At 40.6% G+C, this 23,326-nt stretch overlaps 1 protein-coding gene across 1 annotated transcript in view; it reads left to right on the plus strand.

Annotated features, from left to right (window-relative positions):
* The window catches only part of PATJ (PATJ crumbs cell polarity complex component), a gene marked incomplete in the record, with an annotated part of 2,990,875 nt that overhangs the window by 130,351 nt on the left and 2,837,198 nt on the right, over positions 1–23,326 (plus strand). Inside the window, 1 exon segment of the mRNA XM_044085542.1 lies at positions 16,803–16,942. Within this exon segment, the coding sequence (XP_043941477.1) occupies positions 16,808–16,942 (135 nt within the window).

Below are 23,326 nucleotides of genomic sequence, written 5' to 3' on the forward strand. Positions count from 1 at the left end.
GGATCGAACTGGATACCCTCTTGCTCTGAGGTGACAATGCTAACCGCTGCACCATCGTGGCCACCCTCATAACTCATGGAAATGTACTTTATAAATTGCAACATTATCTAGTTTGTACTCAGCTAAGTGATGTGAAACAAATGTGTTCTCATTAATGCCAGGCCATTGTGAACTACAGTAACCCTTTTCTTTGATGGTTTAATTAGTGTTGATCTGGCTTTTATCATGGAGACATATCTGGTGAGATTTTCCATCCTCATCTAGTTTTTGCTGTCAATTATTGGCCCATCTGTTGTTCAGTTTCTCAGACTGAGTAGTAGTGATAGTAGTGTTGCTCTTGCTTTTAAGTCAAATCTTCAGTTACTTACTTCAGCCTTTTACCTGTATTCAGCACTTGGTTGATTCGGGGAAATGTTAATATCTGTTAATGTCTAGATTGATGCATTACCTTTGAGCTTACTCCTGATAGTTTTGCACTTGGTAGGTTTAAGTCAGATAATTTGTCTTTAGCTCTTGTGTGGCATTTGTTGCATCTGATTTCAAATTTAGTTTGTGTACTACTTGGTTTTATGCCACTCCACAACCATCAGTTCCTTTTCATTCATTAGGGGAGTTTTAAACACTTCAAAGACTGTCTTTCTTCTTTTAATCAAATGTACTTAGGGTATGTTATTAAAGTATCTGCGCACTAATCCTTCCTTTCTAATTGCTCTTACTATCTGTTACAGTCGTCTGTTCTTTCCTTATTTCTTTCTTTGATCATTTTCTTATTTCTTACCACTTTCTTTTCCTGTGTAGTCTCTCTTTATTCCTTTATTTATGATAATATGACATGTTAGATAAATTCTACATCTGTATGCGTGTCTAATATATTCTTCACAAGATTGTTTGACTGTGACTGCCCTCTAGAGTTGCGTCCTATAATAGTTGCAACATGTACAATTGCCAAAATGGGGTCTATATTAGAACATCAAAGTTTCAAAACTTCGAATGTTCTAATATCGAACTCTATTCAGCGAAAGCTGAAAATATTGAAGCAACAGAAAACCAAATTTTTTCCTATGGAAAAAATTTGGTTACCCATTTCTGTTGCTTCGGTATTTTCAGCGCTGTGGTGGAAGGTTACGGGTCAGGTTCAGGTAAGTGTGCGATTTAGTGTGGGTTAGGGTGCAGCTTAGCCATGTGTGCGATTGTGTGGACGTGAGGATTAGGGCGGGTTAGGGCATGTGTCAGGTAAGTGTGCGATTGTGTGGATGTGAGGGTTAGGGCATTGTAGGTGAGTTAGTGTTAGGGTGCGGGTGAGGTGAGTGTGCGATAGTGATGGACCTTAGGGTTAGGGTTTGGGTTAAGGTAAGTGGATAGTTAGTGGTGTGTGTATAGTTTAGTATAGGGTAGGTGTAAGATTTTAGGTGTATTTGTGTGGATTGCTGTTTGTTTGGTGTGCTTGTGTTGTGTGTATGTGTTTTGGAACAGCAAATTTTTTCCCTAGGAAAAAATTCACTGTTCTGTATGTTCGGTGTTTTCAGCTTTCGCTGAATAGGGTTCGATATTAGAACATTTGAAGTTTTGAAACTTCGATGTTCTAATATAGACCCGCCAAAATGACATGTATAGCTGAGAAGTGAAATTAAAAGTCATTTTGGAATGCATGCCAACATTTTATTATGTGGTGTTTGATATGGAAGATAGTCACTTGTCTGAAAATTAAACACCATCTTTGCCAGTATGTACATAATATGCTAAACACAACCCTTTATTATGGGAAAGGTTTAGTAATGTCCTGGTATTTGTAGCTGCATCAATCATAAAGCTGTACTGCTGAAAAGAATTGCATTTTCAAAACCACATACAAAACATTTACCTATTATTTAACCTTTTATTTTGATTATAGAATATATACAAATTCTGAGAGAACACTATTATGATTTTTTCCTTTTTTATTTTCAGACCGCTGATCAAAGTTCTGTCATATTAAATACGCAACCTCCTCCATCGGATATTGAAGTGGCTAAGAAAACCCAAGTAAGTGTAATGAAATTAATATGATCTTTACTAATGTGAAATGTTTGGTTAGGATGCCCCTTTTTTGCAGAGACGAGATTTCCATGCATATGCCTGGCAGCTAGAATTTTAGACAAAAATCCCGATCTCTTTATTTTTAGTAATGGTGGGCCACGATTTGGCGTATCTTTACTGTTGCTGACCTGCTTCATATAAGGGAGGCATATGCAATGTTGGCTGTAGCAGGCTAGTGGGTTGATGCTGGATTTCAGATTTTGCAAATTAAGTTGCAGCTGTCCTTCGTTTTAACTCGCCTGTTATAGTGATGATTTGATTATCTGTCCATGCAAGAAGAAAAATTGGGCGGATAGAGTAGCTAGTTTTTGATGGATGACAGACTAATTTAGAATCATAAGCATTTTCAGGAGATAAGAAGTGCTTGACCTTTTTATTCTGCTCTTTCTACTAAATGGCTAAGCTGTAGTTCCATGATAACTCCTTGATTACACGTGACAACTTTGGACCTTCGGAAAATGCTTGTTACTGTTGCCATGATTTTTTTTCGGTAAGTTATTTTATTCTAAAATTGGCATACTGATTTTAAAATAAAAAAAATGTATTTAAAAAAAGCAAACATTTTCTTAGTTTTAGGATGCATTTAGGGTAATTGTTTTAGTAGCACAATAGATATGCTGTAGAAATATTCCCCCACAACTCACCATTACCATGAATGCAATTTGGAATGCAGAAATGAAACTTCATGCCATTCATTAGCGTGGCTTCTCAGTACAGATACCTGCAGACATGTAATAGCATTATAGGGCTAGTAAGATAGGCTTATGATAAACTAGCCTAATCCATGTTGCTATGTTATATAAGCAGACAGAACAGCTAATTACATTTACTGGTTTCCCTGCAGAGTACACTTTCTCAACAATGTCTATGTAGACCATTGAAATGGGAACAGGAACAGCAGCAGGTGTGACTGATTGGCTCCTGTCAGAAGAATCTGCAGTACAAGTCTGATTTGCAGTACAAGTCTGATTTTTTTAATGTAAATCAACTTTTACGAGCAATGACATTACTTGTCACTACTTGTATGTGACAGAGTAAGTATTTTTCTAGTGTTTTATTATGGACCTGCAGGCTCTATTGATTAAAAAGCAGGCTTTGTTTTGTGATTGTTTCATGTGAAGGAGAAGGATGAAGTCCCCCAACAATTCTACTGGACTCCCTGTTGTGTATGTATTGGAGTCTGATTGGTGAAAATAGTCTGTATTTGGATGTTGTGGCAGAGGAGTACCGAGTGTCTCAGTGCTAGTGCATGTGCGTTTATACTGGCATTTCCCCAGTCATTTCTGTCTTCTCTGACTAAACAGTGAATGGGTAGGACAGATGTTCTTCGTGTTTCACTGTTGCAGTCATCACATTTGGGTTATCTGCCTGCAGGTAGCCCTGAGCTGGCCTGATACCAGAGTCTTCGGATTTCTGTGTCGGATGCTGTCAAGTCGTCAGTGGTATAAAACATGCAGATGATGTCATTACATAAGTCTTTCTTGTCGTGCGGTGCCCGAAGCTGAAGCCATTCGTAAGTGCCGGTTGGCCGACTCCTGAAATTTCTGTTTTTGAGTTTCAGACCCAAAGTCTTCAAAAAAGATAAGTATCCTGTTGGGGATCCTTTTTTTCTTGCTCTAACCCATGTCAAAAACATTTAACAATTGTTTTGCCTGTGGAAAGCAAATACCTGATAGAGATTTTCATTCTTACTGCATCACTTGTTTAAGCCCAGACCACGACATCCCTCTGTCTCGGTTTTCTGCCTTGTTCAAGGCCCGAATTATTCGTCATCTGGCTATTTTTGTAGCTGAATACTTTCGTTCTCGATCGCCGTACTCTGAAATGTGTTCGTTAAGCCCATCTGATTACCGATCTTCCAAAAAAAGTAAGGATAAAGACAGAGACAGACCGCATAGGTCCAAAATAGCCGACGATGCTTCCGTTAAGCTAGTCGCCAGTTCACCGGTACTCAGTGAGGCACTTTCGCAACCCCCGATACCCACTACTACAGATTCGCAGGCCTTTACTGAGACCCATTCGGAGTCCAGTATGCCATGGGATGCTTCTTCGACTATGGAACCTGCGGATGTCTCTACTTTGTATGGGTCTGGAGCCACTGTGCAGGCACTGGCTTCTGAGGGTGTATTCAGGCCTATAGACTTTCATATTAAACCAACGGCATCGTTTCCAACTAGAAGTACTGAATTCCTCAGGCCTAAAACTCGCACTATGCCTAGAAAACCGATGACCAAAATGCTTATTCAAGCCCATATGCCTCAAAAACAAATGCTCAGAATGGCTGAAGACCTTATTACTTTGATTAGGGAAGCCAGCCTTCCCCCTCTAACATACTTGGAACCAATTTTCTTTCTGATTCTTCTGATCAGGAATCTGGTATCTCTGCTCCTTCTGATTACCAGGATTTGCCCTTATCTACTTATGACGATTCTGATGCAGAGGATTCCATTCCCTCTGCTTCCACTCCAGAAGATTTTTCTTTTGGTGAAACCTTGCATACCCATAGGGAGCATTTCCGCTGGGAAAGCCAGGACTATTCTGAGTCCAAAAAGAGACTTAGGGAATTCTTACTCCTGCCTGAACACAGGTGTCTAGCTATCCCTCATGTTCTGGCTATTCTAGATGATGTTTTCTTGCAATCTAGCCTTAGGCCAGACACTTTACCTCCAGCTCCCAGAAAAACTGACAGGTACTACAGAGTACCTGACTCTCACAAGTTCCTCTTCAAGAATCCTTCTGCAGATCCAAAGACCATTTCCCAAGGACCAAAAGGCATTAAGGCTACTGCTGCTAAAAGGCCAACCCCTTCTGATAGAGTTTCTAGAGCCTTAGACAGATGTGGTAATAAGGTATACACTTCTGCTACTTTGGCCATTAGGGCTTTAAATTGCCATTTTCATATATTAAAGTATCAGCAGCATATTATGGGACTACTTAAACAGAAAATGATGATGATTCCTGACTGTGCTGAGCAGAAAGACTTGCAAGATTTAATGCATTCTGCAGAACAAGTTGGTAAACATACTTTGCAATGTGGTTTTGATGTTTTAGAAGCATCTTGCAGGGCTGCTGTCACTGGGTCTGTACTTAGAAGGCATGCTTGGCTTAAGAAAAAAAACTTGCCAGATCATGTTAAAGCTAAATTACTGGATGCACCCTTAAACTAAGACCGCCTTTTTGGCAACAAAGTAGAGGAAGTTCTCAAAGGATGGAGGAAAAATCTAAATCTAGGCAAACTGTTAAAGCTTTTCTACAAGTACAGCCTCCCAGATTCAGTAGGCATTGGCCTTCAAAGAACTGGTCCTTTCCACTCCCTTCCAGGCCTTCTCAGTCCAAACCCAGGAGCAGCAGACCACCAAGATTTCAGTCTCAGGCTATACACAGATCTAAGCAGTGGGGGGCTCCCACTTCCAAAGCAGGGAGTAGTAAGCCGCCCCCTAAGGAAAAATGGCACAATGACTCAACCTTAACCCTTCCAAGCCCTGCTCAACTACTTGCTCCCTTAGGAGGAAAGCTCGCCCCGCATGCAAAAAACTGGGACCTCCTTACCCAGACAAATGGGTTTTGAACATAGTTTCCCGAGGATACAGATTCCACTTCCACACACTACAAACCCCAAATGGTTGGCCAGACCTCCCCCCCCCCCAAATCAATGGGTGGAGGCCCAACAGCAGGTTCTCTCTCTTCTCAGTATCAGGGCTATTCAGCCTGTCCCAGCAGAACTAAGGGGACAAGGTTTTTATTCAAGACTTTTTCTGGTACTCAGAAAAGAAAACTCTTGGCGTCCTATCCTGGACCTCTCTATTCTCAACACCTTTCTGGTGATTCCAAAATTTAAAATGCTAACTCTTCAACAGTTTCTTCCTATGCTAGCCAAGGATGCCTGGCTGGCAACCCTAGACTTAAAGGAAGCTTACCTGCACATCCCAATAAGAGAATCCTGCAGACAATACCTATGTTTCAGGGCGGGCTCCATGCACTTTCAGTTCTCTGCACTACCCTTTGGCTTATCTACCGTGCTCAGGGTGTTCACATAGTGTCTAGCTCCAGCCATTGCATTTTGCTGGCACAGAAATATTCAAATTTACCATTACCTGGACAATTGTCTGATTCAGGCAGAAAGCCAGGACTTGCTATTACAACACCTGGCATTTATAAAGAAATTTCTAACCTCACTGGGGTACACCATCAGTGAAAATAAATCTCACCTAGTACACTGCCAACAGATTGTATTCCTGGGAGCAAGCTTGAACACAACTTCCCAGATGCCATTCCTCACTCAGGAGAAACAAATTTGTTTGTCAACCTACTTCAAACTATTAGCCACAAAATTCCAGCTGTCTGCAAGGAAAATACAAGGTCTGGGGTTCATGGCCTCTTGCATTCTGCTAATTCCATATGCAAGACTGCATATGAGGAAACTCCAATGGTATCTGAAAAGTATATGGTGACAAGATTCTCAGGACCTGGAAACAATGATTCCTATCATTCCTTGTCTAAGGACAGAGTTCCTTTGGTGGGCAGAGGCCTGCTACCACAACAAGGGACTCCCTTTCACTCTATCCCTGCCACCCAAACCCTAACAGCAGACGCATCAGACTATGCATAGAGGGTTTGCATGGCAGGGCAGTGCATTCAGGGAAATGGAACCTGAGACAGATGCGCTTGCATATCAATCAAAAAGTGTTAGCTGTGCAGAATGCTCTGACAGCCTTCAGAGACCTTATTCTTCCAGGACAACTAGTGGTAAAGATAGACAGCACCACAGTTATGTGGTACATAAACAAGCAGGGGGGAACCCACTCCTACCCGCTATGCAGACTAGCCATGGCTCTGTGGATCACAACCTTGAGCTACCAAGTGCACCTACAGGCTCATTTCCTGCCAGGCAAACTAAATTCACTGGCAGACGACTTAAACAGAAATCTCATGGACCCACACGAATGGAAAATAGAACCCAAAATATTCAACCTCTTGAGGAACAAATGGGGGACCACAGAGGTAGACCTGTTTGCCTCCCCTCAGAACTACCAATTGTACAAATTCTGCACCAGAACTCCCCACAGTCAAGTTTGGAAAGTGGATGCCCTGTCCTTTACCTGGGAAAGCCTCTCGGTCTATGCCTTTTCCACTCTGCCTCTCCTCTCGAAGGTTATACTAAAGATCAAACAGGACAAGCCAAGAACAATACTGATTGGACCAGACTGGCCACACCAGCACTGGTAACCCCCTCTTGCGCAGTCTGACACTGCTGCACCCATGACACCTGCCTCAGACCCCTTCCCTGCTGTCCCAGCAGGCGGGCCAGATTTTGCACCCTCATCTTCAAACCCTGAACCTTGCAGCCTGGCTAATTCCATTAGCTCTCCTCTAGCATCCCTTAGTAAGCAGGTGCGGGATGTCATTCTGGAGGCAAGGAGGCCTAGCACCAGAAAATCCTATGCTGAAAAATGGAAAATATACTGTTCCTGCAGCCAGGCTTAGGGGATGGGCACAACGGTGCCCAGCTTACCTCCTATTCTGGAGTACTTAACAGAAATGCTTCACAAGGACCTATCTTTCTCGTCAGTTAAGATTCATGTCTGTGCCATTTCAGCACATTATAATACTGAGCCACCCCTCTTCTCTCACCCCTTGCTAAAACAATTCCTTGGAGGGGCCAAAAATTTAAGACCCCCAGGAAAGCTCCCACTCCAGTCTGGGACCTTAACTTTGTATTGGAAAAGCTCACTCTTCCCCCCTTTGAGCCAGCTGCAACAGCAGAGTTGAAATTCCTTTCTTTGAAACAGCCTTACTTCTAGCCATCACTTCAGCAAGAAGAGTGTCTGAATTACAAGCCCTCATGGCAGTGGAACCCTTCAGTATCTTCCATCTGGACAGGGTTTCCCCCAGGACTAATCCTTCCTTTAATGCCCAAGGTGGGGTCTAGTGTGATTAATTTGCCTACTTTTTTCCCTAATCCACAAAACAAAGGTTAACGGATACTGCACTCTCTGGACGTGCACAGACAGCTTAGATTCTGTTTGGACAGAACTAAGCCTCTCAGAAAGTTTGACCAGCTGCTAGTTGGCTTTGCTGCAGGGGCAGAGGGGAAGGCCATTTCAAAGCAAATCATTACCAAATGGATATCCCATTGCATTCATTTTTGCTACAAGCACCATGGAAAACTTATCCCACAGGGGATAAGATCACATTCCACCAGGGCTGCATCTACCTCTACGGCATTTCTCAGAGGAGTCCCTACTAGGGACATCCTGGAAGCTGTTACCTGGAGCTCTGTACACACCTTCACCAAGCATTACCACCTGCCTATCTTTTCTAAATCCAGAGCTGGATTTGCCACAGCAGTCTTGCAGGGCTTAATAGCTGGCTGTAAAGCTCTTTAACTACCTCCTCCCTTCCTTAGCTTTAGGAATCAACCCAAATGTGATGACTGCAACAGTGAAACATGAAGAACATAGTACAGTTGTGTACACTTACTATAAATGTAGATGTTCGAGTGTATTCACTGTTGCAGTCCTGGTAACCCTCCCTCCAGCCCCCTGACTTCTCTACCTTTCCTTCTTGTTTGGTATATATATATTTTTTCATGTGTATTTGCGTTTTGATGGGGGTGTACCATACCATATAATTGCTTCCTATTGTGGTGGCACGTGACATCTGGGGCAAGAAAAACTGATGTAATGGCATTGGCTGCATGTTTTATACCCCCTGATGACTTGACGTCATAGAAGAAGCAACAGCATCCAAAGAAGAAATCCGAAGACTCTGGTATTCAGGCTGGCTGTGGGCTACCTGCAGGCAGATAACCCAAATGTGATGACTGCAGCAGTGAATGCACTCGAACATCTACATTTATGGTAAGTGTACACAACTGTACTTTCTTCAGGATCCCAGTGTACTGTACATAAGGGGTCTAATTGATAGCTGTAGGGAAGAAAAGTTTGTGTTTGAGCATTAGAACTGAGGAAATGCTAAGTGTGTCCGGTATATCTCCAGTCATTTGTACCCCCGACTAAAAATTATTTTTTTGCGTGAGATAATTCTTTAGGACTGCCAGCTGCAGAGAGCGAGAATCTCTGATGTCCTTCAAGGATGCATCTGCAGTCCTAACATATGGGTTGTCCTGCCTCAGGCAGCCCTTCGGTCGGCCGGATTCCAAAGTCTGGGTCTGACCTCGGCTGATGTCGCACTTCACCCGACGTCATAGCTGCTATTAATTGGGTATAAAGGCATCAGCCGACGCCATTTTCCCCAGTCTTTCTTGCCGCGTGGCGCCCGAAGCAGAAGCTGTTCGCAAGTGCCGGTCGGTCAGAACCAGAGATTACTACTACCAAAGACTTCTAAAAAGCTAAGTACCCCGTTGGGGACTCTTTCTTGCCTCAGCCGATGTCAGAAAAAGTAAATAACTGTTTAACTTGTGGGAAACAAATACTTCATAAGGATTTCCACTCTTACTGCCTTCCTTGCTTAGGCCCAGACCACGACGTAGCAGCTTGTCTAGCCTGTGCTTCCTTCAACTGACGTACACTTAGACGTCGGTCGGAGTTTGCAGAGGAGTTTTTCGGCCCCGCTTTTGCTTACAACATGCTGTCGGAGACTCCGACTTCACAATTAGCTAAAAAGCGTAAGGAAAAGGACCAACACTCGCGGTCCGCGGTTTCGGCCGAAACCGCGGTTAAGCCAACCGCGAGTGTCTCGGTTTCAGCTGAAACCGAGTCCTCGGTTCTTCCTTCGGCCGAAAGCATGCCTCCTACAACCGAGGCCTCATCCAGCATGGCTGAATCTGCTACTGAATTTCCACCTGCTGTTGCAGGTTCTCAGGATTTATCAGATACTATTCCCTTAGACATATCTACTCCTGCACGTGGAGCTGCTAGGCCCCCTGCATCCATGTCTATCAAGGCTTTTTCTAGGGCTAAAGCAGCTAAATCTTCTAAGGCCTTGCCTGCTAAAACCCCCTCACACAGGCCTAGCTCTAGTACCCAAATGCTTAGCCTGGCAGAGGATCTCATTTCTTTGATCAGGGGATCCCAACCTCACCCTGACAGGGCCTCTCATCCCCCTCCAGAGAAGAGGCCTAGAGCAGAGCCCCCTGAGCCAGTTTCTACAGATTATTCCTCTGATGATTCAGAAAACTCAAATCCTCCAGAAGGCCCTTATTCTCCATATGAGGATTCTGACGCAGAAGACTCCGTTCCTTCTGCCTCTCCTCCTGAGGAATTTTCTTTTGGGGAAACCTTGCATGCTATGAGAGAACAATTTCAATGGCAGGGCCAAGATTTTTCAGATTCTAGGAAAAGGCTTAGGACCTTTTTACATTTGCCACAGCATAGGCCTCTAGCCATTCCTCCAGTACTTACAGTTGTGGATGATGCATTTAATGATGCTTGTACTGCCCCTGACTCTCTTCCCCCGGCCCCTGCTAAGCCCGACAGATACTACAGGGTCCCGGACACACATTATCACTTGTATAAGGCTCCTATTGCAGATCCTGAAACTATTTCACAGGGCCCCAAAGCTGTAGCAGCTGCCTCTGCTAAAAACCCCCTCCCCTCTGAAAGAGAATCTAGAGCATTAGAGAGATGGGGTAAAAAAGTTTATACTTCTGCTACTCTTTCGGCTAGGGCCTTAAACTGCCAATTCCACTTGATTCAGTATCAGGAATTTTTGTTAGATCAGCTAACTAAACAACTGTCCTCTCCTGAGCCTATAGACCGTAAGTCCCTTCAGGATTTGGTACATAACACTCAGCAGGTCAGTAATCATTCCTTAAAATGCGGCTATGATGCACTGGAGGCTTCCTTTAGATCAGCTATGACTGGTACAGTGATCAGAAGGCATGCATGGTTAAAAGAACAATCCTTACCAGACCACGTAAAGTCAAAGCTCCTAGATGCTCCCATGGAAAAACACAGCTTGTTTGGCTCCCCTGCACAGCAAGTGTTAAAGAAGGTGGAAGAAAAAGCAAAATCTGTCCAAACAGTCAAGGATTTCTTACAGGTCCAGCCTCCGAGGTTTAGTAGGAATTGGCCTTCGAAGAATTGGTCCTTTCCAGACACCACCAGAGCACAGAGAGGCAGAAATAGGCGCCCAAGAGGCAGAGGTCAATCCAGAGGTGCCTACAGGGGACGTCAGTGGCAGCCTAACAACCAGAGAAGTACTGCCACAGATCCAGCCACTACCACTTCCACAGGACAATCTCAGTGACTTGGCTCTGATACCGCCTACCAGGGAACAACTAGAAGCACCCTTAGGCGGAAAGCTAGCCTTATTATCAGTAAACTGGCATTACATTACAGGAGACAAATGGATTTTACAGACAATAGACAAAGGTTACAGGTTTCACTTCCATACTCTACCAAGGAAGAGAGGAATGCCAAACCTACCACCAAACCAAAAAACAAACGCTCTACAACAAATCGACCACTTACTAAGGATGAGAGCTATAGAAAAGGTACCATCTATGGAACAAGGACAAGGATTTTATTCCAGACTTTTCCTGGTACCAAGAAAGGAAAACCAATGGAGACCTATTCTCGACCTGTCCGCTCTGAACACATATCTCATTGTTCCAAAATTCAAGATGCTGACCCTACAGCAACTTCTTCCCATGCTGGGCAAGGAGTCTTGGCTGGTGACTCTAGATCTCAAGGAGGCATACCTGCACGTCCCCATACGACCAAATTGCAGAAGATACCTCAGATTTCTTGCAGGATCAGAGCATTATCAATTCTCAGCATTGCCTTTTGGCTTATCTACTGCGCCCAGAGTATTCACGAAATGCCTGGCATCAGTAATTGCTCATTGCAGGCTTCAGGGAATTCAAATTTATCCATACCTGGACGACTGCCTGTTACAAGCGGACAACAAAAACAAATTAACAAAAGATTTGAGAAAAGGTTATTCACCTATTGCAAGCCCTGGGATACACAGTCAACATAAAAAAGTCAAGGCTGATACCATCCCAAAGGATAACTTTCTTGGGTGCAGAACTGGACACATCAAACCAAATGGCATTCCTCACAGCAGAAAAGCAAAAGCAACTACCACTCTATTTCATGGCATTAACAACGCAGAACCAGCTTACAGCAAGGAAAGTCCTGCAAGCCCTGGGTTACATGGCATCCTGCATAATATTGATTCCACATGCCAGACTACATATGAGGAAGTTGCAATGGTACCTAAGGAATTTATGTTCTCAGCACAAGCACAGCCTAGAAACCCAAATTCCAATAATTCCATGCCTGAAGCAAGAATTCCAGTCGTGGGCTCAGGCCTGTCAATTGAACAAAGGGCTGCCTTTCCACAGCCCTCACCCAAGCCAGACTATCACTACGGACGCCTCAGACCTCGGTTGGGGGGCACACATGGTGGACAAGTGCATACAAGGCTTATGGACACAAGACCAGCTGAACCTACACATAAATCAAAAAGAGATGCTGGCAGTAAAACAGGCAATTCAGACATTCAGACCGTTTCTTCAACAAGGTCATTTGCTGATAAGGACGGACAACACCACAGTTATGTGGTATATCAACAAACAGGGAGGCACACATTCATATCCTCTATGCCGGATGGCAATGGACCTCTGGAATGTGGCCCTGAACCTCAACATTCAGCTCCAGGCCATATTTGTGCCAGGAAAAGAAAATATACTAGCAGACATCTTAAGCAGAACTACCACGGATGCCCACGAATGGATGCTGCATCCTGACATCTTCAAATCCATTACAAAGAAATGGGGACTACCAGAAATGGACCTGTTCGCATCCCCACACAACCACCAATTGAGAAAATTCTGCACAAGGACATACCACCCACTTGCTTGGAAGGTGGACTCCCTATCCTTCAGTTGGGGAAACCTGACAGCATATGCATTCCCACCTCTTCCTTTGATGCACAAAGTGCTACTGAAGATCAAAGAAGATCACCCAAGGATCATCCTGATAGCTCCAGACTGGCCGAGGCAGCATTGGTACCCGCTACTGAGGAGTATGTCTCGGGCACACGCATGGCCTCTACCTCTAGTTCCTTTACTGCTAACACAGAACAACTTCAAAATCCTGCATCCAAACCTGAAAACACTGCAGCTAGCTGCTTGGAACATTACATAAAACAAAATAACCCAGATTTATCTCAAAGGGTTAAAGACATTATCCTGGAGGCTCGCAGACCCTCCACAAGGAAAACTTATTCAGCAAAATGGAAAAGATACCTCATTTGGAGTGCAGCAAAAGGAGAAAATGCATCATTGGCAAACATAGCTAACATCCTGGAATATTTAGCAGAGCTTTTCCACAATGGCCTGTCTTACTCCTCCATTAAGATTCATGCATCAGCAATTTCAGCAGAATACAACATGGATCCTCCAGTTTTCTCTCATCCTCTACTCAGGCAGTTTCTGAGAGGAATTAAAAATGTAAAGCCTCCAAGGAAGCCACCTTTGCCTACATGGGACCTGAACTTTGTGTTAGAAAAGTTAACACTTCCCCCTTTTGAACCAGCAGCAACAGCATAATTACAGTTCTTATCTTGGAAAACTGCTTTCCTGCTTGCAATCACTTCAGCAAGAAGGGTTTCTGAATTACAGGCATTAATGGCAGTACAGCCCTTCCTTATCTTCCATCAGGATAGTGTCCTTGAGAACTAATCCTACTTTTATGCCAAAGGTGGTCTCCAGGGTATCATTAAACCAAGCAATCCACCTACCAACATTCTTCCCCAACCCACAGAACAGGGGAAAGACTACTGCATACCTTGGATGTGCACAGGCAATTGCGCTACTACCTGGACAGAACCAAGAACAATAGAAAAACTGACCAGCTTCTGGTAGCATATGCAACAGGAATGGAAGGAAAAGCAATTTCAAAACAGACAATCTCAAAATGGATAGGAAATTGCATTAGATTTTGTTACTCTTTTCATGGAAAGACAACTCCAGAAAACATCAGACCTCACTCCACAAGGGCTACAGCCACTACTACAGCTTTTTTACGAGGAGTGGCTACCAAAGACATTTTAGAGGCTGCTACTTGGAGCTCCGTGCATACATTTGCCAAGCATTATAATCTACCTTTATACTCCAGATCCCGAGCAGGTTTTGCCACTGCTGTTTTACAAGGGATCTTAGCTACACCATAATCTTCTTAGTGCCTCCTCCCCCAGTTTGGCTATGGTATTCTACCCATATGTTAGGACTGCAGATGCATCCTTGAAGGACATAGTACAGTTTTGTACCTACCATAAATGTAGATGTCCGAGAGGTATGCATCTGCAGTCAGGATTACCCACCCTCCTTCCCCTCTGTGGTACTCCTAGGGTATTTGCCCATCTTGTAGCTAGCTGGGGGAATCTATTATGGTGTATTTGTTTGTATATATGTATATACATGTTTATTTTTATTTGCTCTCTACTGTTTGGAATCATTTGCATTTATCCAAATTTAGCCTTCCTAGAGGGCACCTGGCATCTGGGGCAAGAAACACTGAGGAAAATGGCGTTGGCTGATGCCTTTATACCCAATTAACAGCAGCTATGACGTCGGGTGAAGTGCGACATGAGCCGAGGCCAGACCCAGACTTTGGAATCCGGCCGACCGAAGGGCTGCCTGAGGCAGGACAACCCATATGTTAGGACTGCAGATGCATACCTCTCGGACATCTACATTTATGGTAGGTACAAAACTGTACTTTTTGCTGCTGGGCTTGAACGGAGTGCAAAGAGAATCTGTGTGAGTATGTGTATATTGGCATAACTCCAGCCACGTGTGGTATTTTGTACCTGAATAAAAGTGATTTTCTGGGTCGGATGGTTTGTCAGGGCACCTGGTGTGCATAAGGGTTCTGATTACCAGCACCTGGTGTGCATAAGGGTTCTGATTACCAGCTGCAGGGAGACTGGTTTTGAGTTCTGAATGCCTTAGTGCCATTGTGAGAGGTGTGTGTGTGTGTGTGTGCGCATAGATACCACGCACACATATCTAGAGAGAGAGATCAATCTTGTCATATCTCCAGTCACCTGTATGATATTTGTTTCCCTAACTGTAATTGACATTGTGTGTATGTCACTTCTTCAGGAGCCATTGGGCAATATCCTATATCGGAGGAAAATAAAACATTTTTAAGGTAAAAGGGAAATATTTAGTCCACCAATTGTTGATGTAGGAAAATTTAAAAAAAAAGTAGTGACAACATAGTTTAGAAGACTAACAGTGACATTTTTATAGGGCACTGGATGAAATTAAGGTGTTAGAAATCAATATATGATCTGGAAATTCATCATAGAAATTTTCAAACTTTATTACATGAAGAAAGAGATCTGATGGATTGCTGTTTGTAATTCATAGAATTAGATGTAGTACTGGGAGAATTTCTCAGATGTGGCATCGTGGTTGGATGGTGAAGGTTAAAAGATTTGCAGATGAACAGAAAGTGGTGTTTTTCAATTTATTGAATACATGCTACACACAAGGATCATGGGAAGTAGAATGCTTAAGGTGAACAAGTACCTATTCATACCTTACACCTCCTTAATCTCCCTTCTTCACTCACTTCCTTACTTCTGTCAGTTTCTCTCCCCTGACTTTCTTTCTAAATAAAACCCTAAGCTGGCTTTTCTCTCGCGTCATATTGCAGTTCCTGTTTGTGTTATACTAACTTACCTTTAATTTCTCTATAAACTGGCTAAAATCTCTCTAAGTATTAAATCATCTTCATATAACTTGTATGTATTATTAACCAATGTTTTTGTATTATGTCTAATTTTGTATAATTATTTAAACTGTAGATGTTTTTATGTTATTTTTGAAGATTGTAAAATTATTCTTCTTAAAATGTTTTGTAATATTTTGGAGATTTTTTCCCCTGGCCTGTGCTGAAAAAGGGTTCCTACCCAGTCTGAGTTTTCCTGGTAATCAAGTGTCAAATAAATAAAATAAAATAAAAATGCAAAAGGAAAACAGGGAAGATGAGATGGAGCTAGAAAACTGGAGGTCAATACATTTCTTTCAAATTTATTGCAAAATGTTAATTAAATACTTACAGCTAAGGTTGACTGAATTGATGAATAGAATATTACAGAAATAAATTAATAGTGGCAAAGGAAAACATATCAGAGAATTGTTGATAATAAGGGAAGTTGTGAACGATGTAGTAAAAGAAGATAAGATATTAAGTTGTGTTGTAAAGAAATGTGTGACCAAGATAGTCATGAGGGTTTATGGGAGGTATTGCAGAAGCACGGTTTTGGAATGAAGTACAGCAAATGTATGTGGAAGAAAACATAAAGGTACAGGAGTATATTCATTAATTAATGGTCATTTTGGGGTGTAAATAAGGATGGAGTGTGTGAGTAAGAGATGGACTGCAGTATAATGCAGGGATAGTCATGTACTACGATTTTATTTAACAGAAGCAGCTTGTTGTACTTTCTTGCAGTCTTAATTCAATACTGAAAACAAGGTTAGTGATGTGGAACTTTGTCCCATTTCTGTACTCTTGAATAAGTGTGACAAAAGTTTCACTATAATTAAAAATCAGTTTATCTAGTAGCACTGAACGTGTAATAGGAAATCCATTTGTTAATGTGTATATTCCAGCTGAGAGATTGTCAGTGTAGACCCTTAACACAGATGAACGGTTCACTCACATAAACTGCAATAATTATATGAAAAATATAAGCAACACTTGGGCTTTTTTCTGACTCACAATTCTTTATGTAGGAAGACTCAATGGATGGTCATAATGTTGAAGATGATTATGGTGATTATGAAGACGGGGAGCTGGCACTGTGGTCTGAAGAAGTGAAGATTATTGAACTTGAGAAAGATTCCAGAGGCTTGGGCTTTAGCATCCTCGATTATCAGGTAATTATTTCATGTAATAATCAAATCACGTCAACATGAATACTTCTTGTCTGTAGTTGTTATAGAAAGTTAGCTGAAAATATATTAAGTGGACACTACATTGTGCCTCTTGGACTTGAGAGTTTATGAAGGCACACCTCTTGGAATTCTGAGCTGTTCCTTTTAGGTCAAGAGAATCCTGGCATGTAATTGCTGAGGCTTCCTGTGCCTTCATCAGGTTCTGAAGAGTAGACAGTCATTATTATTCAGTTCTTCCTTCCCACAACACTTCCTTTCATTTCACCAAAGTAAATGAAAAAAAGAGTAGTGCTGAATTGTCTAGATTATTATTCCTTATTTCTGTACTTAATTACCAAATTTTAATATATAAACAAAAGGGTACACACCTTTGTATAAAATGCACATCATTCAAGCTCTTCTTAAGAGTTGCCTTTGATGAGTTTAGTGCCACTGACTGTTTTTTTCTGTATTAAATTGCAATATTCCACATTTAATATTACGACAGTATAACTGCATTGTAATAACATGAATTATCAAAATCCACTTTACCTTTTCTTGCAGCACTGTCAAGTATTATACAGAAACAAAGTACAAACTGGAGTAAAAAACGTAACTTGTACAATATCATATATTAAACGTTTTCAGTCTTTCTTATCTGGTGCTTCCCAGAGTCTGGTGGATACTTTTGTTTTGGTTATTGTACAAGTATTATACAGAGGCATAGTAAACACATGTATAACTGCATTTCAATATATACATTTCTTCATAATTTTTAACTATACAGCCTTTTACTTTTCCTCATGCCATATACTAATTATCCTAACTTACTCCTGCATTTTCAGAAGTCTGGTGGCTTCAAAGTAATGCACATAGATGTTGGAAGTATATGCAGTTAGTTTCCCTGAGTAATGCACATAGATGTTGGAAATATATGCAATTAGTTTCCCCGAGTTTCAGACTTGAGTATTCTCACTTCACCCTACCATACTGGCTATTTATAAAACCTGGCAGAAACTGCAAATCCAAGACAAAGCCTTTAATCTTCCAGAATTTTCTGTATTTTGAAAAAAATATATCAATTGCAAAAAAGTGTGTGGGGGGGTGGGGGGGCACCTAGCTGCAGTATGGTGGCCTTCACATTGTTATGGGGGATGTTCATAGCCAGATGGTTAAGAGGTCTTTTTATCTGGCGGGACACGATCAACATTGTAAATTGTTATGACTGGGGTGTATATGAGTTTGTGATAATCCTGGGGGAATTGGGGGCTAACAGGGATTCTGGGGATGTGAAATCTACATCCTTCAAATATCATAAATTTAGTGTTAGCAGTATTCTGAACTGGCTTTCTTCAAAGCAGTCAAATAACTACATAGTCATTTGAACTCAACCATTCAATCTTTCTGACCACCATCCAGTTTTTGCTATATTGAAACGAGCAAAATCTTCCAGTTGAGAAAGCTTTTAGCATACAAAACCTGAAGCAGCTTTCTCCACATTCTGTTAGGTCTGAAGTTATAGCTGGAATTGCCTTGACAAGCAAACAATACTGACTTTGCTATGCAAATATTTAACAGTATTCTCTTACATGTGCAACACAGATATGCATCTTGAAGGGATATCAGAATAAGGCACAACAATTTACCATGGATGGACAGAAAAATACAGGCAGTTAGAGTAAGTGTATGTTTGGCCCTGGCCTGTATTTAAACCATGGGGCCACACACACTTTTAGGACCATGCATAAGTACGTGTTCATTTTGATTCTCCATCTTGATTGCTTTAAATTATATGTATTGTTTAATATAGCAACATTTGTTAGTATGTGTTTTAAATTTGTAGTCTGGAACATTTCTAAAATAAGTAGGGAAACACAATGTTTTAACCAGTAATGTCAAAGTCCCCATTTCAGAACATTTAAACCATAAAAGGCTACTCAAACTGCTGTTATTATAATCCACCGGTTATCCATAATTGTCAGTTACAACCACTTCACTGACTGTATACACATCACATTTCTGATTGTAATAAAATAACCACAGTAAAGTATTCCAAAATTGACTTTGAATAAATGCATATTAGTCCTGCAAAAACAGACTAATGACTTTAACTTTATCAACTCTGCAGGGTCAGTCATTTTATCCACAGACATCCCATAAACACAGTTGCATTATTGACAGCATCCTTCTCATAAATCTTTGTCAAAAAATTAACAGTAATAATGACCAAAGTAAAAATATTTCAAATTTGTTTCACAAACAGTAGTCATAATAAATTATTCCAGTTTAGTTTGTGCACACATGCACACTACTCCTGCAAACCCAAGTTAGATTGTTTAAAAATTAACAGATGATAAGAACCTAAGGTGCTTTCATCCATAAATAGCCCCCCAACTGCACCAGCAGTTAACAGATACTTTATTGACTGCATACACCCCTTATTGTTATAAAGAAATAAATTACATGTACTTTATGAGTAGATTTGGATCTATTAGGTGAAAATCTATAAATATCACTAGCATGATATGTAAGACCCAACCATGTGTAACACAGTTTAAACAGAATAGTAGTTATAATGAAAGCATAAGAAATATTAACCACCTGATAACCTAAATTAAGTCAATATGCAGAATCTCTACAGAACTAAAAGTCACCTCAATAATTCCACAGTAGAGAGAACTATTACTAATGCATTTGTTGCTATTTGCAAACAACTTTGTGTTTCAGTTCATTTACAACTGCTTTGCTTGCTGCTTTTGAATAAATCACACATGTTGCATTAAAAATGATGTACTGATGATATTACCATATTTCCTGAACTTGGTCAGCTATACAATAGGAAATGTTTGGCAAAAAAAAAAACAAAAACATGTTCTTAGCTAGATAGTTACCATCCAAGCAGTCCAGAAGACCATTAAGGAGTCTAGGCCAAATTCCTAATTGTCCCAAAGTTCTGTTTGGGTATCTGACTTGTTAAATGTCATACAATAGATAAATCAAGGTGGAAAGAATCAAATCCTGCACCCTTTACACAGGAAGCAGCTCCTCAGCAAGTCAGAACTTTAGTTCTCTTGCCCTGACAGACAGATTAACCATTTTTAACTGAATGCAGAAATCATTTACAATCCTATCCAGTAGAGAAGACTGTACCACAGTAATACACAACAGTAACTACATAATGGATGCTAAAGATAAGGCAATTCTGATCATCACTCCAAATAATGCAGACTGTATTGACCTGACAGATATCAACCCCATCACAGTTGCTGCAGGCTCTAAAGAAGATACTGCAAAATTATATTACTAAAATGCAGCATGATTATATTATATTATACAATCTGGGCATATTAGTGAATGAATTCATTATTTAGTGCAGTGAATGAAGCAAAACAAATCAAAGACAATATAAAACTTGTAGCAGCTTTTGTTCAGCAACTCAGAAGTCATACAAAAAGGCAGAAATACTATTGTATACAGTATACTTTTTGGGGGGGATGGGGGTGGTGAAGCTTACATGCATGCAGGACTCCTGCATCTCCGTTTTGACCTCCCTGTGTCTTTCCTGCCATTGGTAATAACTCTCCCCTCTGACATCAGTCTGTAAAGTTCTAACCTACCTGAATGGCTGATAATGCCATGTTATTGCAGCATACACATCCAGAGTCAACAGTGTTGGAGCATGATCAGATGGTGCTCTATACATGGTAATAAACCAGGTCTCTAACAGCCATACCAGTATGTCATTACATGACTGTCTGTCTTCATTTACCATAAAATGCTGTTCAAACCTTTTATTCTGTTTTCTTTGTTTTTACAATTATATCATATCACAATTATATCCTAGATTTGGATTCCATTTAAAACTTTTATTTCAAATTTTACAGCAAAATCACTGACAGATGCTTTCTATACAGTACATATACTACACACACACTGAAAACAGGTTTGGCATGAGAAACGTCTTTTCCCTAAACTCACATTTATTAAAAATGTATCTGGCAAAACTATTGAACTACAAGAGGTGTGCTGGATTTCATAATCAAATAGCATATAGTGAAGCACTAAATAGCAGATGTATGAAGGCTGCAAGAATTCAAAATACAAATGTGTAATGGATTTGCAAACAGCCTGAGATAGCTCATTGGTTGCAAGTATCCATTTTAAGGGGCAGCCCAGGAGGCACTGTCTGGTGAAGTGACTAGTTAGAGTCACACTGTAGACAAACAGTGGCTGAGGGTAATCAAACCTTGTTTTACAGGAAGTAGGTCATTACCAGCTAATCTACACTAAGTACCACTCAAACTGCTGTAACCCAACAAAGTACATTTCACAATACATGCCGGCAAAAAAAAAAGCTAAAATAAAAATGTATTCATAGTTAAAATATTAGTAGTAAAACATAAAAAGAGAAAAGAACTGGAAGAGGGATCTTTAGAAAAGGGAAGGAGCAAATTAACATAGAAATAAATAGAATCTTTCTGAACAATACATGAAGAATAATGTTTAGGAGGAGGAGTGAGGTTTAAGGGAATGCAAGAATTGAGCAATTTATGTGATGTTGGGTTGAAAAACTATTGTAAAGCAACACAGCAAACAAAATATCCACAACGGACCACCATGGAGCTAAAATCCTTTTAATAAAACAACTTGAAAACCATAAAAACAAAAGAAAAATAAGTTGCAGCTTGAGCAGAGAAAATGGGGTAAGCACTTTCAGCTTAATAGCCTTCTTCAGATCCTCAATTTGTTGTGCCTCAGCAAATTAAGTAAGACGATCATCCAATCAGAAGCTTCAGAATGGGACAGCTCCTTCTTTCTGACTATTCAGTACTTCTTAATAGGGGTGCCACCACTTTAGCACATGATTTAATGGAAGTACTGCATTCAAACTGGGCTTTTGATGAGCCCACAAGTCCGTTATCCATTTAACTTCGTTGATCTCTGTTTTATTGTGTGCATCACCTTCCCTTATATTTTCTTGAAGAGTCTCATGAACCATAAAGTTAAACTAATGGCCATCATGGTCCATAACATGATTTGCTAGAGCACTGATTTTCACACAGTTGTTTTTATCACTCATGTGGCGCAAAATCTGTTAATTAAATTTTCTTTTGGCTTTACCTACATAAAAAGCTGAACAGTTTTGGCAAGCTGCTAAGTATACAAGATTCTTAGTGTTACAGTCAGCATATCCCTCAAAACTATAAGACATTCTAGTAACTGGAGGAAGAAAAACATTTGTTGTGTTGATGCAACTACATGCTTTGCAAATGCCACATATATAAGTACCTTTTTGGAAACAATTTGCTTATCCATTTTCTCTGCTGAAGCTGCAACTTATTTTTCTTTTGTTTTTATGGTTTTCAAGTTGTTTTGTTAAAAGGATTTTATCTCCATGGTGGTCCATTGTGAATATTTTGTTTGGTGTTTCTCCTATGTTTCCTAAGGACCTTCAGTGATACGGAGAGGCCTATTCTTAGTTTATTATTATAAAGAAAACACGTAATGTATAATGTGTGTAAATGGAAAGCATGTTAATATGGTTGTTTTTCTTTTTTATTAATGTATGTGCACCTGTGTCTTGAGTGATAGTTTAATGAAGGTGTTTAAAAAACTGTGTATTAACATTAAACTCATATACTTTATGATGTCCAGTTTATTTGCAACCAAATAATGATCACACCATCAACAGTCAGCAAAACATGAAACCAAGGATTGTACTTAAAGTACTTGGCTGTTATGATCATGCTTCTGTTTTATTACAGTCATACCTCTTAACTGTCCAGATTTTCATATTCTTGGTCTGCTCCTCATCAACTATGTTGGGTCTCTGACAAATCATTGAGGATTGACATCACTACACAATGACAAATCTTTGAGTTTCAGGCATCATATTTTCCAGAATATTAATGCTAATGCAAAACCTATGATTCTGACAATGTTCTAAGTTATAAGGGCAGTACTTAAAATTTGCCCCCCCCCACACACACACACACACTAATTTTAGTTTTGGATTTGTCCATAATTTATGCACAAAGTTGAGAGCTATGATTACAATCTATTCCTTTCTTTGCAACTTAACTACCCTGGGGTGTAGGAACCAGTTATACACACACACACACACACACACACACACACACACACACACACACACACACATGTGGCCATCAGTTTATACCACAAAGGTTTGCTTGCGATCAAACAAATGAACAACTTCATAAATAATGACCTTGCAATGTATTTTACTTCTGTGTTGCGAGAACCTTCCGACCTTATAGCTCAAGAATCTGAGAAAAAAGACCAAGAATCAGGAACAGATTTTAAATAATTGTCTTATATGTTTTAAAATTTGCTAGTATAACTTTGCAATAGCAAATATTTTCTGAA

This window comes from Protopterus annectens, chromosome 10.part0, assembly GCF_019279795.1.
Source record: "Protopterus annectens isolate FY-2018-M chromosome 10.part0, PAN1.0, whole genome shotgun sequence".
NCBI classification, from domain to species: domain Eukaryota; kingdom Metazoa; phylum Chordata; order Ceratodontiformes; family Protopteridae; genus Protopterus; species Protopterus annectens.